The sequence below is a fragment of the Cardiocondyla obscurior genome, linkage group LG11 (genome assembly GCF_019399895.1).
Source record: "Cardiocondyla obscurior isolate alpha-2009 linkage group LG11, Cobs3.1, whole genome shotgun sequence".
Taxonomy (NCBI): Eukaryota; Metazoa; Arthropoda; class Insecta; order Hymenoptera; family Formicidae; genus Cardiocondyla; species Cardiocondyla obscurior.
Window position 1 is genome coordinate 6,160,285 of NC_091874.1, and position 25,075 is coordinate 6,185,359.

The following is a 25,075-nucleotide window of genomic DNA, read 5'->3' on the forward strand; positions in this document are numbered from 1 at the left end:
AAGCTTTTATTTGTAAATTCACGTATGCACATAAAATCTCTAATATTTATGTGTTTGTTGTTAACAACATTTCTGCTTAGATACGCGGACTATAATAATGGTAGCTGTATGCCGTCATTTCTTTCGAAGTTCAGAAAAAAAAGTGAATGCACTTGTGTTCTTTATCATACGAATAAATTTCCGTAATACAAAGTAATTTACATATATACATACATACGTGTTCGATACATATACACATTTATGACGTTTGAATCTATGATTTAGTTTGTAAAATATACGAACCACGAACAAAATCTCCCATTCGCAGAATATAAAAGACCCGTTTAAAAATGCGCAAACATTCAGCATGTGCAAGAACACAATATAATACAGCGACCAAATGTATTTTCAATTGATATTTAAATTTATATTTTTTTTATTAGCACGTTCCTAACGTGATTCTTTAAACAAAATTTTTTTTATTGTAATTTTGAACAAAAAATGTTTTAAACAATAAACTCTTAAATTTATGCAGCCAAAAAATAATATGTTAAATATATATATGTTTAAACGTTATTAATTTATAATATGTGTATATTTAATTTAAATATAACATATTACGCTTAATTAATTTTTTAATTAAATATACTGCGTTACCGACTTAATATATCTGCTAAATTTCGCAGAGAGTCTCACAGAGAGCGTGGATATGTTGCTTCTCTTCATTCAGCAGTTCATATAGATAATAGATAATATCCAAACATATAAATGTTCTCTCAAAGGATTTTATTTATTAATTTTAATACTGTTTACCAATCCGTCGTTTTTTTTTTTTTTTAGATGAAAAGAGAATATGATATCCGTAAATCAAACTATAAATTTTATCAAAAGTTTTTTAAATTCCTCTTCTCTCGCTCGTTGGTTGTCAATTTTATTTGTTATTTACTACATAAAAATCGTATTGGTTTAATATAACAAGGATTTAAAGTAGTTACAGTAAATAATGCTGTTGACATTTTTCTTACTTTCAATTTAAGTCAGTTACACAATTTATTTGCAACTTTCTCTTCTTACGTCTGCTGGCAAATAAAACAGGTGCACAATGTAATCAACAGTCAACCGGATGACATAATTGCGTAATCGCTATTTATTTTATTTTATAAACATTTTTCTTTTTCTTTTTTTTTTTTTTTTAAGACGTGCCGCAACTATTTCTTGTTTCACGTTCGTCTCATATGAGTTAATATTGTTTCGCTTTATGCAACTGTCTCGTAAAACTGCCGTTATTTTCACAGCTAGTTTAGCTTTAAGATAGGCTTGTTTATTTACGTGCAATTTGTCTGCGTCGCGCGAAGTGAGATATTTCTATCTGATGACTCATAAGTTCATTCCACATCGGAATTTGCGATTGAGATATGCCTCGCTCTGAAACACGCGCACCTCTCGTTATTTTCGTCCGCTTGTGTCAAATTCGATACATTCATTAGGAAGTTTACGCCAGGACAGGGATTATATTCGATATTCACGTTTGATCCTTGGTTATTGTGCTTCTTCTACCAATCCGTCTTATAATCGAACTTTTTTCCGATCTGTTTTCATCGCTGGGGTGTTTGCGAGGTAAATAAAAGTTTATTGCGGCTTTCACTGATTAAATTGACCGTGCGATATATAAATCTAGACGGAATACACAGTAGCCGCCATAGTTTCGTGTGATGCACCGAAGTTTAAATTAAACATTTTTCATCGAAACTTTGCACTTATGTAAACGATTTCTTTCGGTAATTAGAGGAAAGCGATTAATCTCTTCTCCCCGAACGTTCTTCGGGAAGTCTAATTAATGATAATAACTGGTTGTAATTAATATCGATATTAATTATTAACTTTTCTCGTTGATTTTATTTGACGATGCTGAATTGAAATGATAAATCGCTACGGTAACAAAAGTTGTCATAATTTTGTTTTTAAATGTTATAACATAATTAAAAGATAATGTGTTAGCCTGTCAATATACTTTGATACAGAACTTAATAAATAAATGATGCTGTAACGTCGAAAAAGTGAGAATCCGAAAAATGCACTTGCTTATTTCATTAAAGAATTTATCCAAGTTTTATTCGCTCTGAATATAATAAGAAATCGATATTTCCTCGGTATGCATAATGAATGCAAATATGTAAAGCGAATTTCCGATTAAAGACAAATCTAAAGGATTGGCCATTTAAATTGCAAATTTATACGTTAAATAAGTGTATATGCAAATCACTCCGCGGAGAAGAAATGTCCGAGATTTTTTTTTTTTTTAACGCGGCTTTAATAAAGCTATCTTCGTTGGTATTCACTCGAGTTATTTCAAGTTCAAGTTTAGAGCTTTTAAGATCCATTTTTCTCAAGAATGTATATCTAATCCGCGGCCTTGAAAGCGCCGAAAAGTCTTCAAGATGGAACAAGTTCCGAAGCGTTTGAGCTCGTTCGATCGCCGGAATATTCCGCGCCTTACTTCTGACGATAAGATATATCTCGCGGCTTGTGATACTACGACTCCGAGCAGCCGGTAGATCTCGTTTTTGCCGACAAAATGTGGTGGAAACTGAATGACGGTCACGAGCGGCACATGCGCGCAGGGGTAAAAGACGGTATCGAGCCAGACGGCTGGTTCTCCCGTTCGCAGAAACGGTGCGGCGGCGTCAGTTTCTTCCATCGCGCTTGGAGGACGTTCGGCATCGGAGCACGATTTTTACGCGCGCAAGGCGTCCGTTCCGCGTTTCACGGCAGCCGTGTCCACCTTTGAAATTTCGTCACGCCCGCTCACGTGTGCCGCCCGCGGGGGACACTGATGTGCGCGCAGAGCCACGCTGGAGGATGAAATCGTCGCCGTCGCTGCTGCCGTTTTCGTTGTTCGACGGATAATCACGCGCCGGCGGGGAAACCGATTCCAGCCCGGTAAGATCCGCGGGATTTCGCATTCGCAAATTATCCAGGCGGACGTGCGTGACGAGGTGCACGCGCGCGTTAGCCACTCGACGGACCCGTTCTCCATCGTGCGCGAGCGCGGTCATGAGACGTGTCACGCGTGCCGCCACGCTCTTGCACGCGCACACACGCCGCACCGGTGTGTTGGCTTTAAAAAACGGGACGCTCCGTTTCCGCAAAAATTCATCCCGAATCGTTTCGTCAACTTTCGTACATTCGCTTCCTCGTTCTTGCCGCCTTTCCGCCTCGCGCTCTCCGTCGCGCGCGTTTCCGCGTGAAATTCCCCCGCACTTGTCGCCGCCAGCCGAGTCTTATCAATTCCCAGGCTCTGCGGCAAGAAAAAACGTAGTTATTAAATTTTTAATTATTTTGGTTCAACGCGATCGAGTCACAGATGCAATTTGTACTTTGAATTAAATGTATATTCGTTGAAAGTACGAACATTTCTCCTTCGTCAGGTCGGTGAGCGCTCCGAATTGCGCGGCGCCTTGTTTCAGCACTCCGGGTGTAATTAATTTACATATAAAGGGCGTAGCATCGAGATCGAATCGGACAAGCGATGTATCAAATGCATTACCGCCTTCTCGCTGGCGCGATATTAATTACCAATTACGTATGATCATCATAAAGGCGAGGCCCGGCCGCGGTTGCAATCCACTTTCTCCGGTCGTAGGAAATTAAAACGTTTTACTGTGTAACTATATTACTATCAATTATCGAGGCGATTCTCTCGAGAGGTATAATAATAAAAAAAAAGGGAGTGGATTAATCGCGATATCATTAGCCAGATGCGGCGCATTTGCATTTCTACGTGTATTTGCGAGCGCGGCGCCACACGATATTCGCTCGCACTCACTCTTGCTCTCTCTCTCTCTCTCCCTCTTTCTCATTCTCATTAAAACATTTCCACCTTCTCTCGCTGTTCGAACGCTCGCTTATGCGTGCCGCCCATACGTGCTACCACACGCGCAACGTACACGCATTGCGCACCATCCGGCGGCACGCACACAATCGCGCGCGGGGGAAGCGAGAGCGGAGGAGCGACGACTGGTTGTTAATTAGCGCGCTATCGCCGCGCGAGAGATAAGCCGCGAATAAGGCGCGAGATAGGTGCGCGAATAGAGGCCACGGTGTATATCTGGACGTAGCGCAGACTGCGGGCTTCCCGAGGGATTTTCGAGGTCAAGGGAACCCAGAGGCGCCGCCGTGCGCGAACGTTACGACACGTCCCTCGCGAGGTCGAGCCAGGTCGACCGACATCTTATCCCCCTCGGTTCTCTCCTCTATCATCGACTGACCGTCCTCGGTGCCGTATTCGTCGAGGCGGAACGTGGCACGAATGCCATTTGCACCTCGCAGTTCCTCGTTATTTTCGTGCAATGGCCGAAGAAATCCAACGATCGCTACGGTGCACGTCGCTGCATTTAACGCGTTTCAAATAGGCGCCAATCTCACGGACGAGCTCTTGAGCAAAAGCGGAACGGCAGACGCATATAGCGAGCATCGTAATCGGTTTCTTTTAATAAGAAGCACGTACGTGTGCACTTGCACAAAACAATTCGCGGTATCAATCGCGCGGAATGCTCGAGATATTTCCTTATTTAATCTGGCTTTTTTAATGGCTTCCTTTAATCTCGTATGCAACGTCGACGGCAAACGAGCGTTTCTTCTTTAAATTGTATAATTAAAGTAAATGAAAACGTCGCCTCGATATCTTCACTCGATTCCAAAAGTTGCCGTTATCTTACGATTTTGTTGTGCGCGACGACAAAAGCGGCACGTTTCTCGGAATAACCAGTGGAAAAACGCAATAACAACTCGAAAGAAACTTTAATTACGTAATTGTTCAATTGAACGATGATCTCACGAGAAACTTCATTGCGTAGCAAATTTTTTTTTTTTTTTCTTTTCCTCGTCTGAACCGCGGATTTCTTCGTGCAGTAGCACACGATATTCGTACGTACGTGCATCCTGGCAATCGGAAATATTTTTGGAGGCTCGCGGATTGCTTTTCAAGTATTTGCGATCTTCCGGTTATAAGTTTTACATCGTGACAGAAATAAGCTCATAAATTCTAACGATAATGCGAATAGCGAGTCATTAGTTTGTTTGACGTTAACCACGCATAATGCAAGCACGAGAAGTAAACGAATTACAATCGCAAACATATTGCATAACGCATTTTTTATCGGCAGCTATATGTCGTATACTTGAAATCGAACGGATAACGATGAAAGATATAACATAACTCGTAATAATATGAAAGCTACATGACTATGCTTTGACTAGAAAGGCCATTAATAATTAAGAAATATAATTTTTTTCTCTTATTAAAAAAATATTAAATAAATTTTGTAATAATTTTCGGATAAAATACTGTATGTTACTTTCAATATTTTTTTTTATATTTTGTTTTTTTTCACTCTTTACAATTAAACCAAATTTAATATAATATTAATGTAAAATTTTTATTAGTTAACTATATAATCTTAGTATTATGTAATGTAATACATAAGGTATAGTTACGTAATACAAATATCTTCACTCAGAAACAGAGGCAAGTCAGGTCATAAGCCTCATTTGTTCTATTCTTCATAAAGTGGCCATTAGGTGTATTAAATGATTGAGCGGTCAATGTCGCGACGGTGTAATTCAACCTCCAAAGGTCCGGAAATTATATAATTATTAATCCGCATTAGATAATTGAATTGCAGTAATTTAGCAATTAATTTTTGGTGACAGACGTTTTATATTTTTTTTTTTTTTATAAATTCCATGAATAACTATTTTATTACAGAAAAATACGTAATTACAGTTGTGACAAATTAGTATAACGATTTTATAACTAGATAATAATTGTGGCAATCGTTGTTATTTATATTAAATTACTTATATTGCAAAGATTTATTTACGCGAAAGAGATCAAAATGCAATAAATAATATGGAAAAGTAAATTTAGAAATAAATTACTTATGCAAACGCGAGAGTCATTTAATTTTTTTTTTTTTTCATAAATTTGCGTTGATAATCACATTAAATTTCTGAAAGTCAAAGCTTTTGTGTCAAATATTCTGTAATTATGGGTAATGAGCCATTATATTTTGTTGAAAATTTCAAGTGCTTATGAATGCAACGAAAGTTACGAACGTGTGTAGTTACCATATACGTATACGTAAATATATGTAGAATATAACAGATAATATGCGTGGGTCGCACTCATGTTTTACACAACTGATATGTTCATTATACATATAAAAGTTGATTAATACAATACAAATAAATTTTATTAAAAAATTAATTTGTATAAAGTTGTGAATTAATATTTCCGTATACTGCTTCAAGTTTCTGCCTTCTATTACAAAAATATACATACATAATTTTTCCTATTGCAATGCTAAATAAATCGTTTTGGTTCTAAAGATAAACTATTTACAACTCAGGCTGCTACACTATTTATACATATATATTATATGTATATAAGCAAAAATAGTTCATGCAACAAAAATGAAAGTTTTTACCCGAATAAAAATGTTCTATAAATATTATCTTAAACTATTATCGTATTAATTAAATTTATTAATGATTTATTTTTGCAAGCAACGTTTTGCGTGGGTTTTTTTTTTTTTTTTAATTAAATATTAGACAATGACGCGTTCTGCAAATTCTTGTATCAACGGTTATCGATGGCTAACTAAAACAATAAAGATTATCTTGATCAAACCGATTTCTTATCTTCAGTTTGATTTTCACTCGCCATCTTGGCTCTTTTAATGTCGCGCTAACGAGCCGCGGGGGAGTGCGATGGGGATCGTGATAGTCATAAATTATAACGCATCGTTAATGCGGTTTGCTCGTGGGAATATGCAGGTTGCTGGGCTTTAAGAACGTCTCCGCCGTTTGCCGAAGAGAAGACACGGCGGCACGGGTCACACGTTGTACGTATTTTCGTAACGTCCGTCTGTTTATGCGCCCTGTATACATACTCTGTCTATATAGACATGCATTGCACACCCGTGTGTGTGTATGTACCTACCTATCTACCTACGAGATACACGTCAGTGGCCGATTACAGATGCACGTATTAATGGTCGATATTCGCGCTTGCATTCGACACGTATCGAGCGTTTCCACTTCATGCATTTTCTCAAGCTTCCACTTCAGGCACTGTCTCACCATCTTCCTCTTGCGTCTTAATTTTTTGCAATATTTCACGGAAATCATTATTTCGAGAACTATCACGTCGTGAATAGACGCAAAACTGCGGTGTCAGCTGATAGCTTGGAAAATCGATGGCCGCAATCGAATATCTTCTTTTTCTTCGAAAATCAACGGCGAATAAATTCGCGACGATGCTGCGAGTCGAAAACATCCGGTAGGATGTGGTTATTTCTCGGAAGTGGTCACTGATGCAAGTTTTGGCGAGATCAGGGACTTGGAATCTCTGTATTTATTCATTAAAAACTTGTTCTACAATCTCGTCTTGCGCCGTTAACTTTCTTTCCTTCGACAATGTGTAGGTCAAGGTGATTGAGATTGGAAAATTGAATGTTTTTCTTTATCTACATATAAAATAGGTTGCCAAAACTAATTTTTATACAGTATATTAGATAGGGAACTCTTCTCTTTGTGTGTAATAGATTTAATTATTATAATTTATTAAATGCTGTCTTTTCTAATTTAGCTAATGAGTTTCTATTTCGTTTATTTTCTTCTCTATTATTTTATTATATAATAATTATTTTAATTTACTGATTTTTATACTTTTATTTTATAAAATTAATGCAAAATTTATAATAGAAAATAAATCTCATTAAAAAATTTTTGCTGGTTAACCTTGATGATAAAGCACACAAGCCATTATCGGGAATCTTTTTATCTTCAAGTATTTAATTTGTTAATGCAATGCTTACTTATTTACGTTTCTCTTTCTGTTACCATATCAGCGTTATTGCCAATAAATTAAGGTAACATTTGTGGACTTTACATGTTTATATAATTGAATCATTTTCAATTTTAAACTTTACTCAAACTTTGTAAGTCTTAGAGATCTTATTATAATCTTCACATCGCAGCATTCCCCAACGTCGAAGTTCTCAAGGATAACTTCATCGTCGAAGTATCTTTAGATTTACAAATCGAGAGTCATAGGTCGACATAATGATGGATCAATACGTGAGATATTTTATATTTTTGGTTTTCTCATTAATAAAAAATTTAATAAAGATGACGATTATTATATAAAATAAAATATGAGAAGAAAAAATATATACGAGACAAATGCGAGCTTGTCGCGTTAGCGCGAAGTACGATGTTTTAAAGTTTTCTGGAATAAATTGATTGGAGTTTTAAAATTCTGAACTTGAGGTAAAATAACTTCTTCAAGAAAGTAGTTATTTTTCCGAGAGTAAGAATTCGGTAGTAAATATTTTTACGGTTGTATTTAAAAATACATATATGTATTTAATCCTAAGTGCTTTCTCGTGTTGGCGTATTCGGTACGTAAGTACGGAATAGTGTCCGGCAACTTCCATTTCCTGATGCACCAATTACGATAAGTCGAAATAGGGCTTGGGACATCCGTTAGCGATATACATGTTGATATCCATATCTAAAATATAATTTTCAGCGAAACTTAATGTTATGCTATGGCAAAATATTAAATTTTAAATTCTACATGCAGCACTATAATATTTATTTAATAAAAATACATAAAGTATTAATATAAAAAGTAAGAGATGTAATAATTTAATCTTCTTGTTTAACAATTCCGACGTAACAAAAGTTTTATAGCCCATTAATTTACTTTTAATTTATTCCGAAGGTAATTTTTACTTTTATGATCGAAGCTGTCGGGAGTTGTGTTAAAATGGCCTTTACGAAATGCCACATCACCTATTAATAAAAATCTTGGAAGTGATACGTCACTCGTTGTTGTTTTCTACCCTTTGCAATTACTTTGATGTATTTTTAATCTAGATAATAGGAGAGAGCAATTTTCATGATCGGCAAAGTAATCCTGTCAATACCTAGTTAATTAATTGAATAGTTTAAGAAAATATTTGAAGAAATTGCAATAACGTGTTTTATAACTGTATTTTTAAGAACTTTTAATTTCATTTATCTTTTGATTCTCTTTTGTCAGCAGTTAACTGATTTGTTACAGATTCGCTATTTAAATTACTTTCATTTTTATTGTCATTCATTTTTATAAATATTATAAGGAACATAAGTAGTCTATAATGTTTTAATTAGAATCCGCTATTAAATTATTGAACGTAAAGATTATTATCTACATTTTATACTCAACTTGAACGTTACATATACGTAACCTGTTACGTAAACCTATCGTAATTATACAAGGTATTGATTGAGTCACTTAATCGAAGAGCAGAATTTATTTCAGAAAAGCACGTGTCTGCCCGTAGATATAATTAATGCGCCGGGTAATAAGATAGATGATATAAGCGGGGAAAAACTATGAAAAACGACTGAAATTTGCGGTACTAAATTAGATACTTTTTAATATTAAAAAAAAAAAAAAAATTGAAGTATTAAAAAAATATGAATATATATTCGTTGTTTCATAATAATTTTTTTGGCCACTGTAGCATTTACCTTCTAAACAAACATATTTTGCATAATTGAGAATCCCGTTGAAAATTACTTTTTAATTTTTAACATTTGCATTAAAGTTTATTAAATATTTTGCAGGTGCTGTCGCGGGCTAAAATGAACAAGTCAACTCGGAAGAGACGCTCTTAACATTTGTAAGTATCTTTCCATGTTTTTATGATGGTAATGTTGCAATAATATAAATGTAACAAAACTTTCGATATGACGGTTTTCACTCGGCAGCATTTAAGTGTCCTTTGTCGCGTACATTGTAAGTTTGTCATAAAGGTTAATCGGTGCAACGGTGCTAAAAAGTTCTCTGTAGCGTGATGAACTATCGATTATCCAAAATCTAAAAGCCAATGATTCAAGTGAGAAACGTTTTGTAATATAAATATTTGACTTTTAAATGGCTTTACACATATTCTATTGTATGCATATTTTAAATAATGCATATACATCAGATAAAAGAAATATTCTATTTATCCTGTTGAATTTTAAAATAAAAAAAATTTATGTCACATATTATTCAGAACTTGTGACTTGTGATATAACTATAACTAACATTGCACGTCATAATACACAAAAGATTTTTATTTATATCATCAAAAAGTGTTCGGTGTCACTATATCTGTGTAAAAAGAAAAAAAAAAGAAGAATATAATTATTCTTTTTAAACCGTATAGCTTTTGTGTAATAAAGCGTGCACTGACGTCTTCCTTTCAATGCTATTTTTTTTTCCAGTTTTCTGAATGCAAGCATAGCTTTTTACGTTGCAATGTATTTTAATCTAATTCGACTCTAATTTTTATAGATAAAATTAACTTTTACAAGTTAAAAATTAAAAATAAATATCCAAGAAAAGAAATTAAAAAAAAAATAAAACTACGTGCTGTTTGATTTTACAAAAGGGTTAATGCTCGATTAAAATTTAAAAGGCTCCATTGAGATATTACTTTTATGTGTTGCTTATTGCAAGATATAGGTCGTAATTTACTAACTAAATACCCGATCCAACGAGTTCTAAACTACTAAATTACGTGTTAGAACAAAGTCCACCTGAATGTCTGTTACTGCGTATTTTGCCAATCGATTTGTCTTACAGAATTAGCGACGATAATTTCTTAATTACGCGCTACATTTATGCGTGCTTCGCGTACGGTATTTATCGTTTGTAGAAATTCATACCTATCTCCAAAATGTAAACTGTTCAATGAATAAACGCGCGTCAAGTTTAGAAGTTCATACGCATAAAATATAAACTTTCCGAGATTTACGCTTGCTATATACAAACGGTATTTGGCACGAGTATACCGTGCAATTTTAATTCATCGGAACGGTTTCCGGACAGATATACGAGGAATGCGAGATATAAATGTCGGGCTTCAAAGCCACGGACGTAGAGCAGATACTCAATTCGACATATTTGACATCGGGTAGTATAGGAAAGATGCGCGATGAAGATGGTTTTAACGACGCGATACTGATCTGATTGTTGACAGAATCGGAAGACGCCACATCTAGGCTAACTTTGCCGGAAGTTGGTGGAACGACGCGGAGATGACGAAGAGGTTTGAGTTCAATTGGCAGATTGAGGTGCCGGAAGCTCTCCGTACCGGCTGCGTCTTCGATCGATGGACCGAGGAGAAGGATAACACTGAAATCGAGCTGAATTGCTTGTTCAAAGTCGACGAGTACGGTTTCTTTATCTACTGGCAGAGCGAGGGAAAGGTGAAGATTTTTGTTTGCCCCTGTGTTTGCCCTTTCGTTTCGACAAAAGAAACGAAATGCCTTCGATACTCTCAGTATCCCGCGACTCCTGCTATACGCATTTATTTTTATTCTCTCCTTCTCATAGGATGGCGACGTTATTGAGTTGTGTCAAGTGAGCGACATCAGAGCTGGAGGCGTTCCTAAGGTAAAACAACGATTTGTCTCTTCAGAAGTATAATAATAGCGTATAATAATACCCTTAAAATGTGGAGGATGTAGAAATATATAAAGAACATTAATCGCTTAAATTAATTAAGAAATAAATAAAATTAAGAGAAGGGAAAGGAAGGAGGGATACATTTAATGGCTAATAAAATCAACGCTTTTCAAGCAGGATCCCAAGTTATTCGATAAGCTACTCACCAAGCATGGCGAACTGTTGGAAGAGAAAAGTCTAGCGGTTTGTTCTGGCGTCGATTATACCAACATCAACTATCAGCACGTCGTCTGTCCAGATCCCGCCACAGCCAAGGTAACACTCGTGTCGCGCACTAATCGCGATAACGACGGAAATGTGGTATCGACGTGCTATTCGATTTATCGGTCAATTAAACTATTATTAGAAAGCTTAATTAATTATATGATGTAGCATTCAGGATCAGTATCCCAGATAAACTGTTCGTTTTTTTTTTCGCAGTTTATCATAGATATAAATAGTATAGCGTCGCTACATAATATTAGATTACAATGTACATGTCATTTACAGTTAACACTTTTTTGAATAGCTTTTACGACATAACGTTTGCATGATATGACGTAAACGTGCATTCACGTTTACATTGAATTTCTCGGTTAAATTATCACATACAATCTTATTACTTTTTCCCGTCGTGTTCTTTCGCGTGTTTTTATGTCGTTATTAAAATAATTTTTTTTTACTAGATTTCGTAATTTTAGCTGTGAAAGATTATTATACAATTCGACAATTATTATTAAAACAATGTTCGAATATTTTTTTTAATTTTTATTTGTTTGAGGTATTATCGAACAACATTTATTTGCCTTTTATTCAGTTTTATGTATTTTTTTTTTTTTTTTTACGCTTTAGTGATATTAAAAATTTGTGACATTTAAGATAAAATGTTTAGTCGCTTTTATGTTGAATATGCGAGAATAGTATAAATAATGTTGAATAATATAATTTTTTCCCGATTATAAATAACACTTGTATCACGTATGTATACGGTATACGAACATAGCGAAGTAGTGATAAATGTATGATAAAATTACTTGGAAACCAGTTAAAAATTAATATCTTTATCGTGACAGATTTAACATATTGTATTTCGTGAAAAGAAAAATCTGATGATATTTTATTCGTATATGTCGTCATATTATAGGTATGGTTGGACGGCATACGATCGATTACGCACAACGTCAAAGCGAATAACGTTTGCCCGCTTACATGTCTGAAGAAACAGTGAGTTTACCAATGCATTTATATATGATTGCACTAGCACGTTTGTACACAACAGTATTGTTTGTCTCTGTGAAATAATTAGCCATAAATGTATTTTGCGACTGACGTATGTAACATAATTACTTTATATTTCTTTTCAACGCGATAAGGTTTCAGTCGTAGCAAACTATAAAGTAAATTAAACAAGAAAATATGCAGATCTTTGAAAAAAATTTAATTTTTTTTATAAACTTATGTGGTTTATTCTTATTTTATTTTTATTTGTATAATTAGTTGGATGCGGCTCAGAATGCTGGTGGATCCTAATGGAAAAGTTCCAGTGAAAGTGGTTGCGAGAACTTTCGCGTCTGGTAAAACAGAAAAGCTTGTTTACCAATGTCTCTCTGAATTAGGCCTACCTAGCGGCAAGGTATCTCGATGATTATTTATATAAAATAAATTATATTATTGAATAATAATTTATTTATATCTTGTCAACAATATTATAAAAAATTTATTTAACTCTGTTAAAACTAGAACGACGTGATAGAACCCGATGATTTTACCTTCGATGCATTCTATGCACTTTATCACAAAATATGCCCGAGAAATGACATAGAAGAATTATTTCAATCAATGTAAGTACATTAAAAAAAGTACAAAAAAAAATTTTTAATTACTTTGTAGAAAAAATTATCATTTTTTAAAACTTGTAATTATTATATGCTTTAAAAATTTTTTTAGAACGCAGAATAAGGATACGATTAATCTGGAACAATTGATCACCTTTCTTAACGAAAAACAAAGAGATCCAACCCTCAACGAAATTCTCTATCCACTTTATGATGAAAAACGTGCGATGGAGATCATCAATGATTACGAGCAGAACGAAGTTGCGCGTAATGAAAGTAAGAACTTGATAAGAGACATTACATTTGTTTGACAACGTTTTCTTCGAACAGTTTTTTTGTACTCACGTATCTAAAATTAAATCCTACTATTTACGACTTTGGAGGAAGTATTGATCTTTTCATAGACATTTTATTTATAAACTAGATATGTATTACGATAGCAAGATGTCAAAGACGTCAAAAGTATGACAAACTTGAATAAGTCCATAAAACTGAATCGATTCGATTGATTAAGTGTCATTTAGTTTAACTGATACTGAAGAATTAATGAATCAGCTTAACTCGTAGCTTTAAGAGATCTTTTTTTAATTCGTAATTGCATTTTTTCAGGAACAATGACAAAAGATGGCTTTATAAGGTACCTGATGTCCGATGAAAATGCGCCAGTTTTCCTCGACAGACTAGACGTTTATATGGATATGGACCAATCTCTGGCGCATTATTATATTAATTCGAGCCATAACACATACCTAAGCGGACGCCAATTCGGTGGAAAAAGCAGCGTTGAAATGTATAGACAAGTTTTACTTGCTGGATGCAGGTATTAAGAGATAAAGAATTATTTTGTAACTATAACAGCACACCGATAATGATTAGGAATATTAGTTTAATTGTTTTAATTCAAATTTAAAGATGCGTCGAACTGGATTGTTGGGACGGTAAAGGAGAAGACGAGGAGCCAATAATCACTCACGGCAAAGCCATGTGTACCGACATTCTATTCAAGGAGGTTATATACGCAGTCAGAGATACGGCCTTCGTTACATCGGAATATCCAGTGATTCTCAGCTTTGAAAATCATTGCAGCAAGAAGCAACAATACAAACTGGCCAAGTACTGTGATGAAATTCTGGGTGATCTGTTATTGAGGGAACCTTTAAAAGAGTATCCTGTAAGTTTTGATGGATATTAATTGCTGCTCCAACAAATACATAATTGTTATTAAGAGATTTTAATTAACGAGTTTGATAATATTAAACACGTAATATAAAAATGTAAATAAAATTTTATTTTGTTCCTTTTTTTTAATGAAAAAGAATTTTTGATGGAACTCGCGCTTGTAATAAAGTGATTGCATAAAATTATATAATTTTTTCATATGTATGATTTTAAGTACTTAAAGACTAAATCATTATTAAAATAGTTGGATCCAGGAGTACCGTTGCCGCCACCCAGTATGCTGAAACGCAAGATTCTGATTAAGAACAAGCGCCTAAAACCCGAGGTTGAAAAACAGGAATTAGAACTTTTCAAACAAGGTCAATTTGTGATCGAAGATGAAATCAAGGAAGATGCTAGTGCTCCGCCTGTCGCTGTCCCTGTGGATCAGCAACCGGTAAAGTTAACAATCAATGTGGTTTTTAAATTAAGCATTAACTTTTAATTTTAATCGAATAAACTTATTAACATTTTTTTTTGTAAAATAAAAAAAAATAATTTCTATTATAGGAAGAAATTGTCGAATCCATAGCAACATCGACGATTCAACAGCAGCAGTCTGTCACTGGTTCAGTGGGCCTTGGAGAAAGTATAGAGTTAGTGGTGGCTCAGAATTATATTGGAAGTACTACCAATGTACATCCATGGTTGTCCTCTATGGTCAACTATGCGCAACCTATAAAATTTGTCAGCTTCGACGAAGCGGAAGGTAGGTGAATGTTTTGTGTTAAATAAATTATATTTTTATACATATATTCGTAATTATAAATTTTCTACATTAATAAAATAACAGAAAATTATTGGTATTAATCAATAAATTGTAATTAATAGCCAATTAATATTTACAGAAAAGAACATTCATCATAATATGTCTTCCTTCTCGGAAACGACTGGCTTGAACTATTTGAAAACCTCTGCGATTGAATTCGTAAATTATAACAAGCGGCAGATGAGCCGAATTTATCCAAAAGGCACACGAGCGGATTCTTCCAACTACATGCCACAGGTAAAACACAAGTTCATAAAGCGCAATTTGTACAGCGAGAAACGCGAAAGAGAGTCTCTCAATGATCGATCGTCGCGAAATAGGTCTTCTGGAACGCTGGCTGCCAAATGGTGTCGCTGAACTTTCAAACTGCGGATCTACCTATGCAACTGAATCAAGGAAAGTTCGAGTACAATGGATCATCGGGCTATTTATTGAAGCCAGATTTTATGAGGCGTGCTGATAGAAGTTTCGATCCTTTCGCCGAGAGTCCTGTGGATGGAGTTATCGCCACACAGTGCAGTGTTCAGGTATATTTCTTTTTTCTGAATGACAATCTGTATGCACACAGACTACTCGCAATGTTACTTTAACAGATTTTTTTGATGTAGAAAAAAAATTAGAACAACTTTCATAACGAAATAGTGACTTTTTAAATATTATTTAAAAAAAAAAAAAATACTTTTACTATTTGTGAATTTATTATTATAATGTTGTAATAGGTAATAGCAGGCCAGTTTTTATCCGACAAGAAAGTCGGCACGTACGTCGAGGTTGAAATGTATGGCCTACCCACCGACACGATACGCAAGGAGTTTCGCACAAGAGTAGTTCCCGCTAACGGTTTAAACCCCGTTTATAATGAAGAGCCCTTTCTCTTCAGGAAAGTTGTCCTACCAGATTTGGCTGCCTTAAGATTTGCAGTATACGACGAATCGAACGGCAAACTACTAGGACAGAGAATCGTTCCTTTAGACGGCTTGCAGGCCGGATATCGGCATATCGCATTGCGAACTGAAGCCAATTTTCCTATGTCTCTGCCTATGCTGTTTTGTAACATTGATATAAAAATCTACGTGCCAGATGGTTTTGAAGGTACGTTTAGTTAATTAAATTTTCTTAATTATTTAATTAACGTCTGTCATTATTTTTAGAATTTATGGACGCTTTAACAGCGCCGCGAGCATTTAGAAAATCGGAAAGCATGTCGCAAAATAAAATGCGAGGTTTGGGAATTGAAGAAAGTGATAGCAGAAACAACGTAGACAACAAAAACAACGTATTATCTCATCATCAAGAGGCAGCAAAACCAAGAGGTAAGTTGCAAGATACATAAATAGTCAGTTGTGTGAGCACGAATCCATCAATTTTGTTTTTGCAGAGGAAATGAAATTTGATCCAATTACTTTGGAAACTTTAAGACATGAAAAAGGTTATCAGAAAGTGTTACGGAAACAACAAAAAGAATTGGAGTCTTTGAAAAAGAGGCACCACAAGGAGAAATTGACTGTCCAAAAGCAGCATTGTGTTGCAATAGAAAAGATTTTTAAAGGAAAAAAGTTAGTAATTTTTATATAAATTAAATTAAAAATTCTTAATTTTTTAAATATAATTAATTAATATTAAAATTAAATGTTATAAATTTAAAAAAAGCAGCATAAAATAAGATATTAATAGCAAACTGAGTTTAAACAAATAAGAGTGAAATTTTAATATTTTAGCAAAGCGGAACTTTCGAGAGACCCCATCGTTCGTCGTGCTGTTTCTGAACAGACGGCACAGTGGTCACGTCTTGCTGACAAGCAACGTCGAGAAGAACGTGACCTAGTCCGCGGGCATTTGGAAGAACGGAGAACGCAGCTGTGCAAATTGTGCATGGCCGCGCAGGTAGTGCAACAGAAACAGCAGACCGCGCGACATGAACGTGAAATGAAGGAGATGACCGCTCGACAGGCGAGACTGTCAGTGGAAAGCGCGAGAGAAGTGATGAATGACAAGACCCTTAAGACGCGCGGTATTAAAGAGGGTAGACTTAGAGAGAAGCAACAGAACAACACGAAGAAGTTCATGGAAGAGCGTAAAATACAACAAATGATACAGAACAGGGAAAAGGAGAAACTAAAAGTGGTCCACGAAAAGCAACTGGAGGAGTTGCAGAAGGATATAAATGCGGTAAGGCAACAGACTGTCGCTAGACTAGAGGTTTTTCCAGTAGTATAACTTTGCATTTATTGCGTTTGTTTGTCGAAATAATATTTTTATGTTTAATACGTTTCTAATCGGAAAGAATTTGTGCGATTTGATATTAAACACATAAACGTCCATTTTAACATTCCATTAGGTAAATAGGCAATTAAGAAAATATTTTAGATTGCTTACATTTATGTATTTATTTTAATAGGAAACATATTAATATGATATATATAGGCTTGATAAAATTGTTAGAAAATTTAATTTATTATACGTTTCTGTTTTATAATTAAGTTGAATTTTATTTATTGAACGTTGAATCTAATCCTGAGTATATTTCACTTTTTTATTTTGTTATATAATTTTTATTTTATTTAACATTATCTTAATAAACTTATTTTGTTTGAAATATGTTAACTTTAAAATTTATTTTTCCTTTTGTTTATTATATTTTATAATAAAATAATAAATTATATGTAATACAGAGTACTTCTCGGTACTCTTGACAATCCGAGCCAATTAATTTTCCTTAAAATAATTGATTTGGATATATAAATAACTTTTCCAGATCGTGGATATGTACAAAAATGAAGACATGGACTACGAACCGACTAAGACGCTGGCTGAATTCTACGTGTGATGAGCACCAACCAAGTAAGTTTCTCCGCAAATTTTCTCGGTGTCGGAAAATACGTTAAGATGAGGGACTGTTTTCAGACAATTTACTCTATTGTCGTTAATTATAATACTTCAAATTGGGATCAAATTTCATTAGCTGTCGTTCTTGTATCTGCCGATAAATGTCGCGTATTGTGAAAAGAAAAAAAAGAAAAAAAAAAGCAACTACATTAACGTTTCTAATTCATTCATCCAAGTATTTTTTTATAAGCAGACATTTTATGTCTTCATAGTCTCTGAGTACCTAGACTAACGAGGGAGTCAATACAATTAAAGTGATCTAGTCAAGTATTAAATATATATACTTATACAAAACGTATATCATGATGTTGTGGCCGATGTGAAATAATGTAATGCACCGCGCGATTTGTCGAAGTGAATATTTTTCGATTGTTAACGCTATTGTCGAAGTCTATCATATTAAAAAAAAAAAAAAAAAAAAAAAAAGTGTGTATGTGCGTGTGATTGCTGTCTGTATTTGTGAATCGATGCCTAATGCCGACAAGAATTTTCTCGTTAATCGTGATGATTCCTAGACCATACATACCTTAAGTTGAGAGACGCAATCAGTCAGACCTAATCAATAATTCTTGTGACTGCTGATAATGATTAGAGTATTATAGAACGTTTGAGAATCTCACTCGAGACCGCGTAAATTACAGCCTGTGGCTAAAATCGAAGAAAGCGCCTCTTACATGGCCCTTACATGAATGGTCACGTAGATTGTAAATAAATTTCAAACGAGAGCCTAGTATAATGATTACCACGTTGTTGTTTTCATTATAACATAATGTTATTTACATAAATTATTACATCATCCTATACATATACATATATATATCTATATTGGATATAAATAAAAAAATTACATTAATTATGTTCGTAATTATTTCCATTCTATTGTGGGAATTTGTTTTCGTAAAAAATATTTGTATCACATCAAGAGTTATGATGTAATAAAAATTATATCACAAATATTAAAAGAATATTCCGTAAAATATAAACTAATTTTTTTTTCGTTTAAAAAATCTTGGAAAGTTTTGAATTAAATGCTGAAAAAAATCACAGAAAAGAGATTTTACCATTTAAATATAGTATTTTCTAAATTATCTTTAGAAATGAAGATCATAATAAGGATTTATAATGGTCATGATCAAAATAATGGTCAAGTACGTCAGATTTGAGATCAGTATCAGTAACATCAAACTCTTCATACGGAGCTGAAACAAATAAATAAATTTTAATTGTTAATACGTAGAAAATGCAAATAAAATGTTTCTAATGTTAATTATTAGCATTATATATATTTTTTTTCTTTTAAAAGCATTTTTATTTGTTACATAAAATTTTTTATCTTGTGTAATTTTATATAAGATATCGATTTTAACTTACCAGAATGGGATACGATATGATCTATGTCATTATGAGATTCTACGATTGGAATTATACGTTCATGATGGTGTTCTAAAGTTCCCTTAAATTCTGCAGGATCTCCGTAATTTGTAGGTACTATTATAGCATCATGATTATCAACCTGAACATTCTGATAACTGGTAGCACCATAGCCATGATAAACCGCGTAGTGTGAGCGATCTAAGTTTGTTATTAAACCCGCCTCGCAAATAGCGACTACCAACAGAGAAAGAAACAACTGAAACACAGTAAATTTCTTAATTACTCCATCCGTGAAAAAAAAAAGTGTAAACTATGTTAATTTATTAATTTAATAGTATTAATTTGATAATAAATGTTTCTCGGTTTAGATAGTTTTTTTTTCTTTTTGAATCGAGCTAACAATAAATATTAATATTAACACACAGTTTTAAAAAATCAAAGAAATTAATTATTTCTACAACTTGCACGTAATGTAGAGAAAACTAAACAAATTTTGCACAATTTTTTACGCACGCAAACTATAAAAAGTTAAAAAAAATTAAACTTTTTTTTTATGTGATTGCACTCTCACTATTGTTTAATTTTTCCAACATTCGCTTACATAGTTAATCATAATGAATTCACTTCTCGGACGACTCGAGACGGCTGTACTGAAAGCATCTTCCCATGAACGCCTATTTTATACAACGGTGGCCGCGTAACGTTGCGCAAGTTTTATGTGAATATTATACACCATGGGCGGATGTTTACAATTCGTGCTTCGTGGCGTGGATTCGCGTGGACATCATAGTGTTCTTATACATGGGTATGAGAAAACCAGCCGGTTACGCCCGCAAATGTGCATGTGTAGGCCATTTCAAAACGTCGAGATAGTTCGCCGTTTCATTGCCGAGTTATGCAACCCTGACTGAACGGCGTTGCACGTAAGTGAGTGACGAAATCCTGCGATTCTTCGAAATTCATGGGAATAAATGGAAAGCTCGTGTAGTCCACTATTAATTCAAATTCCAATAGGTTTCTAGATTTTATGTAATCGACTTCTGGCTACCAAATGAGGAGACATGCAAAAGGGTTCGGTTGCGATTTACAACGGAAACGTATAGGCAGCCCCATTTCATCGGTCGCGCAAAGTTCGGACTGCACTGGTAAGTAAATGCTTTGTTAACTAAAGTTATAATTATACATATTTAATCGTACAAGGTTTGTGTTAATAATTGTAAACTGAATTCTGTAATTATGATTTGCAATATTTAATGATGCGATTCAATTCTTGAGAACAAACGAAGAAGTTTCGCGATAGTGAGATTTCGTGGCTTGAAAATCTCGAGAGAGACGCAATCTAGATAAGCGGAAGATGTCCGCAACTTCGTAACGTAATTGTGCGCTTATGAAATTTCTATGCATAATTGCTTCTCTAGATGAAAGTTTGAAAGAGTAGCAATATTTTACGGTTGGAAAGTTTCGGTACTAAGGTCGTTCGGCGATTACAATTTTTATTTTCTTTATTTGAATTTTGTCAAGATATTGAAAATGATTTCGATTTTGATATCGCGATATCTATTACTTTAGTGAGAATTAATTAAAATTACTTAAAATTAAAACAAATATTCGCATAAATCTTGAAACTTTTTAATATTAATTATATCAAAGTATAAGTCACAATCATGCTCTTATATACAATAAAGTTATTATATTAAAGAATTATTCATTTTCCAGTGATATTTAGGTCAGTTTTAACAATTTTTTTTTTTTTTTTCTTCAGTTTAATGACTCGAAAAATATAAATGTACATAATCTTAATACAGTTTTCTACTGCGCTTTATCTTTACAAATGCATGATATGAGTCGCCACGGAGGACATAGAAATTTCCAGTTGATTATTTAATCTGTAGCACATTTAAATATTCTGTCTATAAAATTCGATATGTCAGCACCGCGAATAATCAAGCGATTTACACACAATGTGGCTTAACTATAACAGAATCGTGAGCCGGCGGAGAGTATAATGGTGGCGGTGCGTGGACCACAGGCTTCACGTAGGATATCTGTGGTGCTTGCACGTGCACCACCTTAGGTGTCGGGTATTGAATGGCTGGTGCGTGGACTAGAGGTTTCTGGTAGAGTATCTGAGAGGCAGGTGCTTCGTACTTCTTGAAGAATATTTTCGGCATCGCCTCGTGATATATAGGACTGTGATACATGGGCGCGTAATGCAGCGGTTTTTGATAGATCGGCGAATGAGATAGCGTAGGATTCTGATAGATTGGTGCCACCGGTTTGATGTACTGCAGCGGCTGATGCTGCGTTGCGTGATAGTTAACCACGGGCGTCACCGGCTTCACGTATGTGATAGACGGTTTCGGTGCAGCGGGATAGGCGTGCGGCTGTTGGATGTATTGCAAATTGGCAAAGGGTTGCGCTATGCCCAGCTCTTTCTTCAAGTAGGTCGGTTGGATTAGGGGTTTAACGTAGATCGGCGGCGAGTAAGCGCCGTGAATGTGTGGATAGGGTGGCTCGCAGGGTTGATGAATGGAATCCCTCTTTGCCTTCAACATCGCGGCGTCCGACATTTTATCCATCAATGATTCGGTCGACATGCTCATTTGCATCCCAGACTCCGAACGCACCGTCGACAACCATAACAGGCATGGTATCTAGAAATTAGATTAAAAGAAAATTAGTACGATTGTATAAAATATTTTACATGTGTTTAAAAATTTCTATTTTAATTTTTTCATAAAATTAACGCGGTGATAATTGTAAAGCATATTTTCTGACTATAAATATTTTATTTATAATTAATAAATTAAATGACGTGTAACATATTAAGTCGAGCTTTCTCAAAATTTAAAGTTTATTCTTTTATAATTAATTTTTTATTTTAAAGTATATGGAATAATAGAGCATTAATAAATTTTACGATTAATTTACTTTCGAGCAACGCTTACCAGTAGCCTGAACATGATTTTTCTTTTTATTTCGGTTGATTTGCGACCAATAGATCAGAAGTTCTGAACTGAACTAGAAGCGCGTCGTTCGCAGTCGTCGGTTTTATAAACTTTTGCTCCACTTAGGCAGGGCAAGTTTCTTGTTGAAGGCGAATGTGATTCCCTTAAGCGGCATAAAAAGCGGTCGCTAGATCTATGATGCAACCGTACGCGCCCCGGTATTTCCTGAATAAATTCTGCGACGACGTGAGTGAGTGAGTGACCACCTCGGGCATGGCGACGCATTCCGTTGTTGACATTATTCTTCGTCCTTTATTCACGCAGTGGACACGCCAATCTGCCGCACAACCTGGACACGGTATCGCGAAATATCGCCCGCAGTGCCGCCCGTAGGGAAAAGCTGACGTATATAATTTATAATAATTACGGATGCATTTCGCGTTTCGGCAAAAAAATTTGGCACACCTGAAGTATTTATTACATACAACCCCGTTATAGCCTGAAGCGTTGAGATCCCAGAAATTATAAATTATTGAAAAATTGTATAAAAGGCAAAGAAGACTTTTTTTAAAATAATTTTTTATCAATTCTATATTTAATTATTATTTATAACATTTATTGCGGACCTAAGTAATTAATATTTAAATAATGATAAGTAATACGTGTATAAGAAAAAAATTTATTTAATATTTAATATAATAGTTACAAATGTTAAATGTATAACAGTAAGCTATATACAAACATCACAACGCTTATCGATCTAACGTTGTTCGTGTAACGCTTGCCACTATTTTTGGTATAAAAATATTGTAGAAATTTGCACAATATATGAATTAATGCTTTTTCCAACCATGTCCTGAGCTTTTATGATGAAAAACGTGCTTGTACACCGGGACATGGACTGGATACGGTTTAGGTATTGGCACTGGAAAGTGCTTCTCTACTGTCACAGGATACGGTTTTTCAACGACATACGGTATCTGTAAAAACACATTTGAAGACATTTAAAACATTAAATAATAATATCAGAAGCGTAAAATATTTTTTTACTCATCGTTCCTTTAATGTTTTAACGATGAAGAAATATTCTCAGCTTAAAATAGATTTTCTTTATTTATTAAAATGTATAAAATAATTACGTTTTAAAGGAAATTAATTTTTTTTTTATACAAACCTTTTTTTCTACAACGTACGGTTCTGGTTTTTCTATAGGTATTTCAACGTGTTTGATAACTTCGACAGGTACTGGATGTGGAACCGCGACTTGAACCTGATAGGGCTGAGGTATCGGAATCTTAATTTGTTGAGGGACCGGCACGGCGACTGGGTGCGGTATTGGTATCGCGTATTTCTTGTAAATCGGTATCTCGACTGGTTTAGACGTTTCGTGATAAGTGCTACTACCATGCTCTTCCTCGTAAGAAGCCCACGCCGCAGCCACCATTGTGGCAAACACCTGTAAGTATAAGTGAATCGTCAAAGTCGAGTTTCAAAGAGTGTCGCCGAGATAACTATTCGCAACTTTCTAGTCAAGATAGTAAACTCTTCTGGACAGTTTCACGAGATAACTGTGTCTGGCCGAACGCGCAAATCTACTCGTTTTTCTAATCGTCTTATTTCGAACCATATTCGGAATGGTGTCACGTAGAGTGCAAGAATTTTGCAAGAAGTAACTAATTGCAACCTTGTCTCGTTTCCGACTTAATTGCCCTTCGTGAGAAAAATGAGATTTATCTTTCTACTTTCCTTTTATGTAAAAAGAAAAATTAATGATTGCACAACTGTTATAAAAATTATATTAAATATTTAATTGTTATAATCGAAATGGGAAAGAATGTATTTAAATATGTATATATAATTTAATATAATTACGTAACTCAGTAAATTAAAAAAATTAATCGACGAAATTAATTAAGTGATTGCACAAATGAGGATTCCCTGCTAATAATTTTTTAAAACAAATTTCTTTTTTCAAGCGTGTAATGCACAAACGTAACATAGAATTAAATTTGTCAAATGCACAGCGTAATGTTCAATTTGATAAGAAGAATACTCACAAAAACTTTCATGATTTACGAAATCGCGCGACGAAAACACTGCCGGGACAATCGATTCTGCGATACCTGTCCGTGGAACATGCAACAGACTGCGATGCTTTCAAAGTCACGGCCAACTCTTTATATACTGGTACTACTTTCTCCCTTCTCTTCATTACGTTGACTCTAGTCTAGCTATTCGCTGTATTCAAGTGCAAATGCCAATTGCATCTGACTGCACGAGATATAACGATAGACGCCGAGAGTGTATAAGTCCCGACCTCGATCTTCCTAACGTTCACTGACTTCGGAATGCGCGAAGTAAGTTCTGTCTTAGATGGGTAATTTGCGGTATACTCATAACCAGGATTTCTGGGTAGGTAACAAACTATTCATCAACGTATTAATTATCTCGTCATGCTGAGACCACTGTACGTGCGTAAGAACGTGACAGTGTTAGCAGCCACGAAACATTAATA

At 34.6% G+C, this 25,075-nt stretch overlaps 4 protein-coding genes across 5 annotated transcripts; 1 reads left to right on the forward strand and 3 right to left on the reverse strand.

The window, feature by feature from the left end:
* Positions 1–2,659: 2,659 nt before the first annotated feature.
* Positions 2,660–18,664, forward strand: LOC139106509 (1-phosphatidylinositol 4,5-bisphosphate phosphodiesterase). Of its 2 annotated transcripts, XM_070663348.1 has the most exons (20): positions 2,660–2,919; positions 9,661–9,716; positions 11,064–11,292; positions 11,420–11,479; positions 11,666–11,806; positions 12,675–12,754; positions 13,028–13,163; positions 13,271–13,371; positions 13,478–13,641; positions 13,975–14,185; positions 14,278–14,536; positions 14,789–14,980; positions 15,094–15,292; positions 15,432–15,589; positions 15,673–15,879; positions 16,072–16,444; positions 16,504–16,665; positions 16,731–16,908; positions 17,071–17,521; positions 18,108–18,664. In XM_070663348.1, exons 3-20 carry the CDS (start codon positions 11,122–11,124, stop codon positions 18,177–18,179), a joined length of 3,315 nt encoding a protein of 1,104 aa, XP_070519449.1. In that variant the 5' UTR covers positions 2,660–2,919; positions 9,661–9,716; positions 11,064–11,121; the 3' UTR covers positions 18,180–18,664. The 2 variants fall into 2 exon arrangements, with proteins under 2 accessions (XP_070519449.1, XP_070519450.1); XM_070663349.1 differs by lacking the exon at positions 2,660–2,919 and having other exon boundaries at positions 11,669–11,806.
* A 436-nt stretch (positions 18,665–19,100) lies between these two features.
* LOC139106667 (uncharacterized) lies at positions 19,101–20,225 on the reverse strand. Its single transcript, XM_070663604.1, has 3 exons — positions 20,214–20,225; positions 19,610–19,868; positions 19,101–19,437 (listed from the first exon to the last, which is right to left on the reverse strand). The coding sequence occupies exons 1-3, from the start codon at positions 20,223–20,225 to the stop codon at positions 19,343–19,345; spliced, it is 366 nt and encodes a 121-aa protein (XP_070519705.1). The 3' UTR covers positions 19,101–19,342.
* Positions 20,226–21,564: 1,339 nt separating this feature from the next.
* Positions 21,565–22,575, reverse strand: LOC139106668 (uncharacterized). The gene is made up of 2 exons (XM_070663605.1): positions 22,561–22,575; positions 21,565–22,266 (listed from the first exon to the last, which is right to left on the reverse strand). The coding sequence occupies exons 1-2, from the start codon at positions 22,573–22,575 to the stop codon at positions 21,565–21,567; spliced, it is 717 nt and encodes a 238-aa protein (XP_070519706.1).
* A 625-nt stretch (positions 22,576–23,200) lies between these two features.
* Positions 23,201–24,022, reverse strand: LOC139106519 (mantle protein-like; the record flags this gene model as incomplete). Its single annotated transcript, XM_070663367.1, has 2 exons — positions 23,201–23,540; positions 23,735–24,022. Coding segments are annotated over 2 exons (435 nt in total), but the record flags the coding sequence as incomplete, so codon positions are not given.
* Between the last annotated feature and the right edge of the window lie 1,053 nt (positions 24,023–25,075).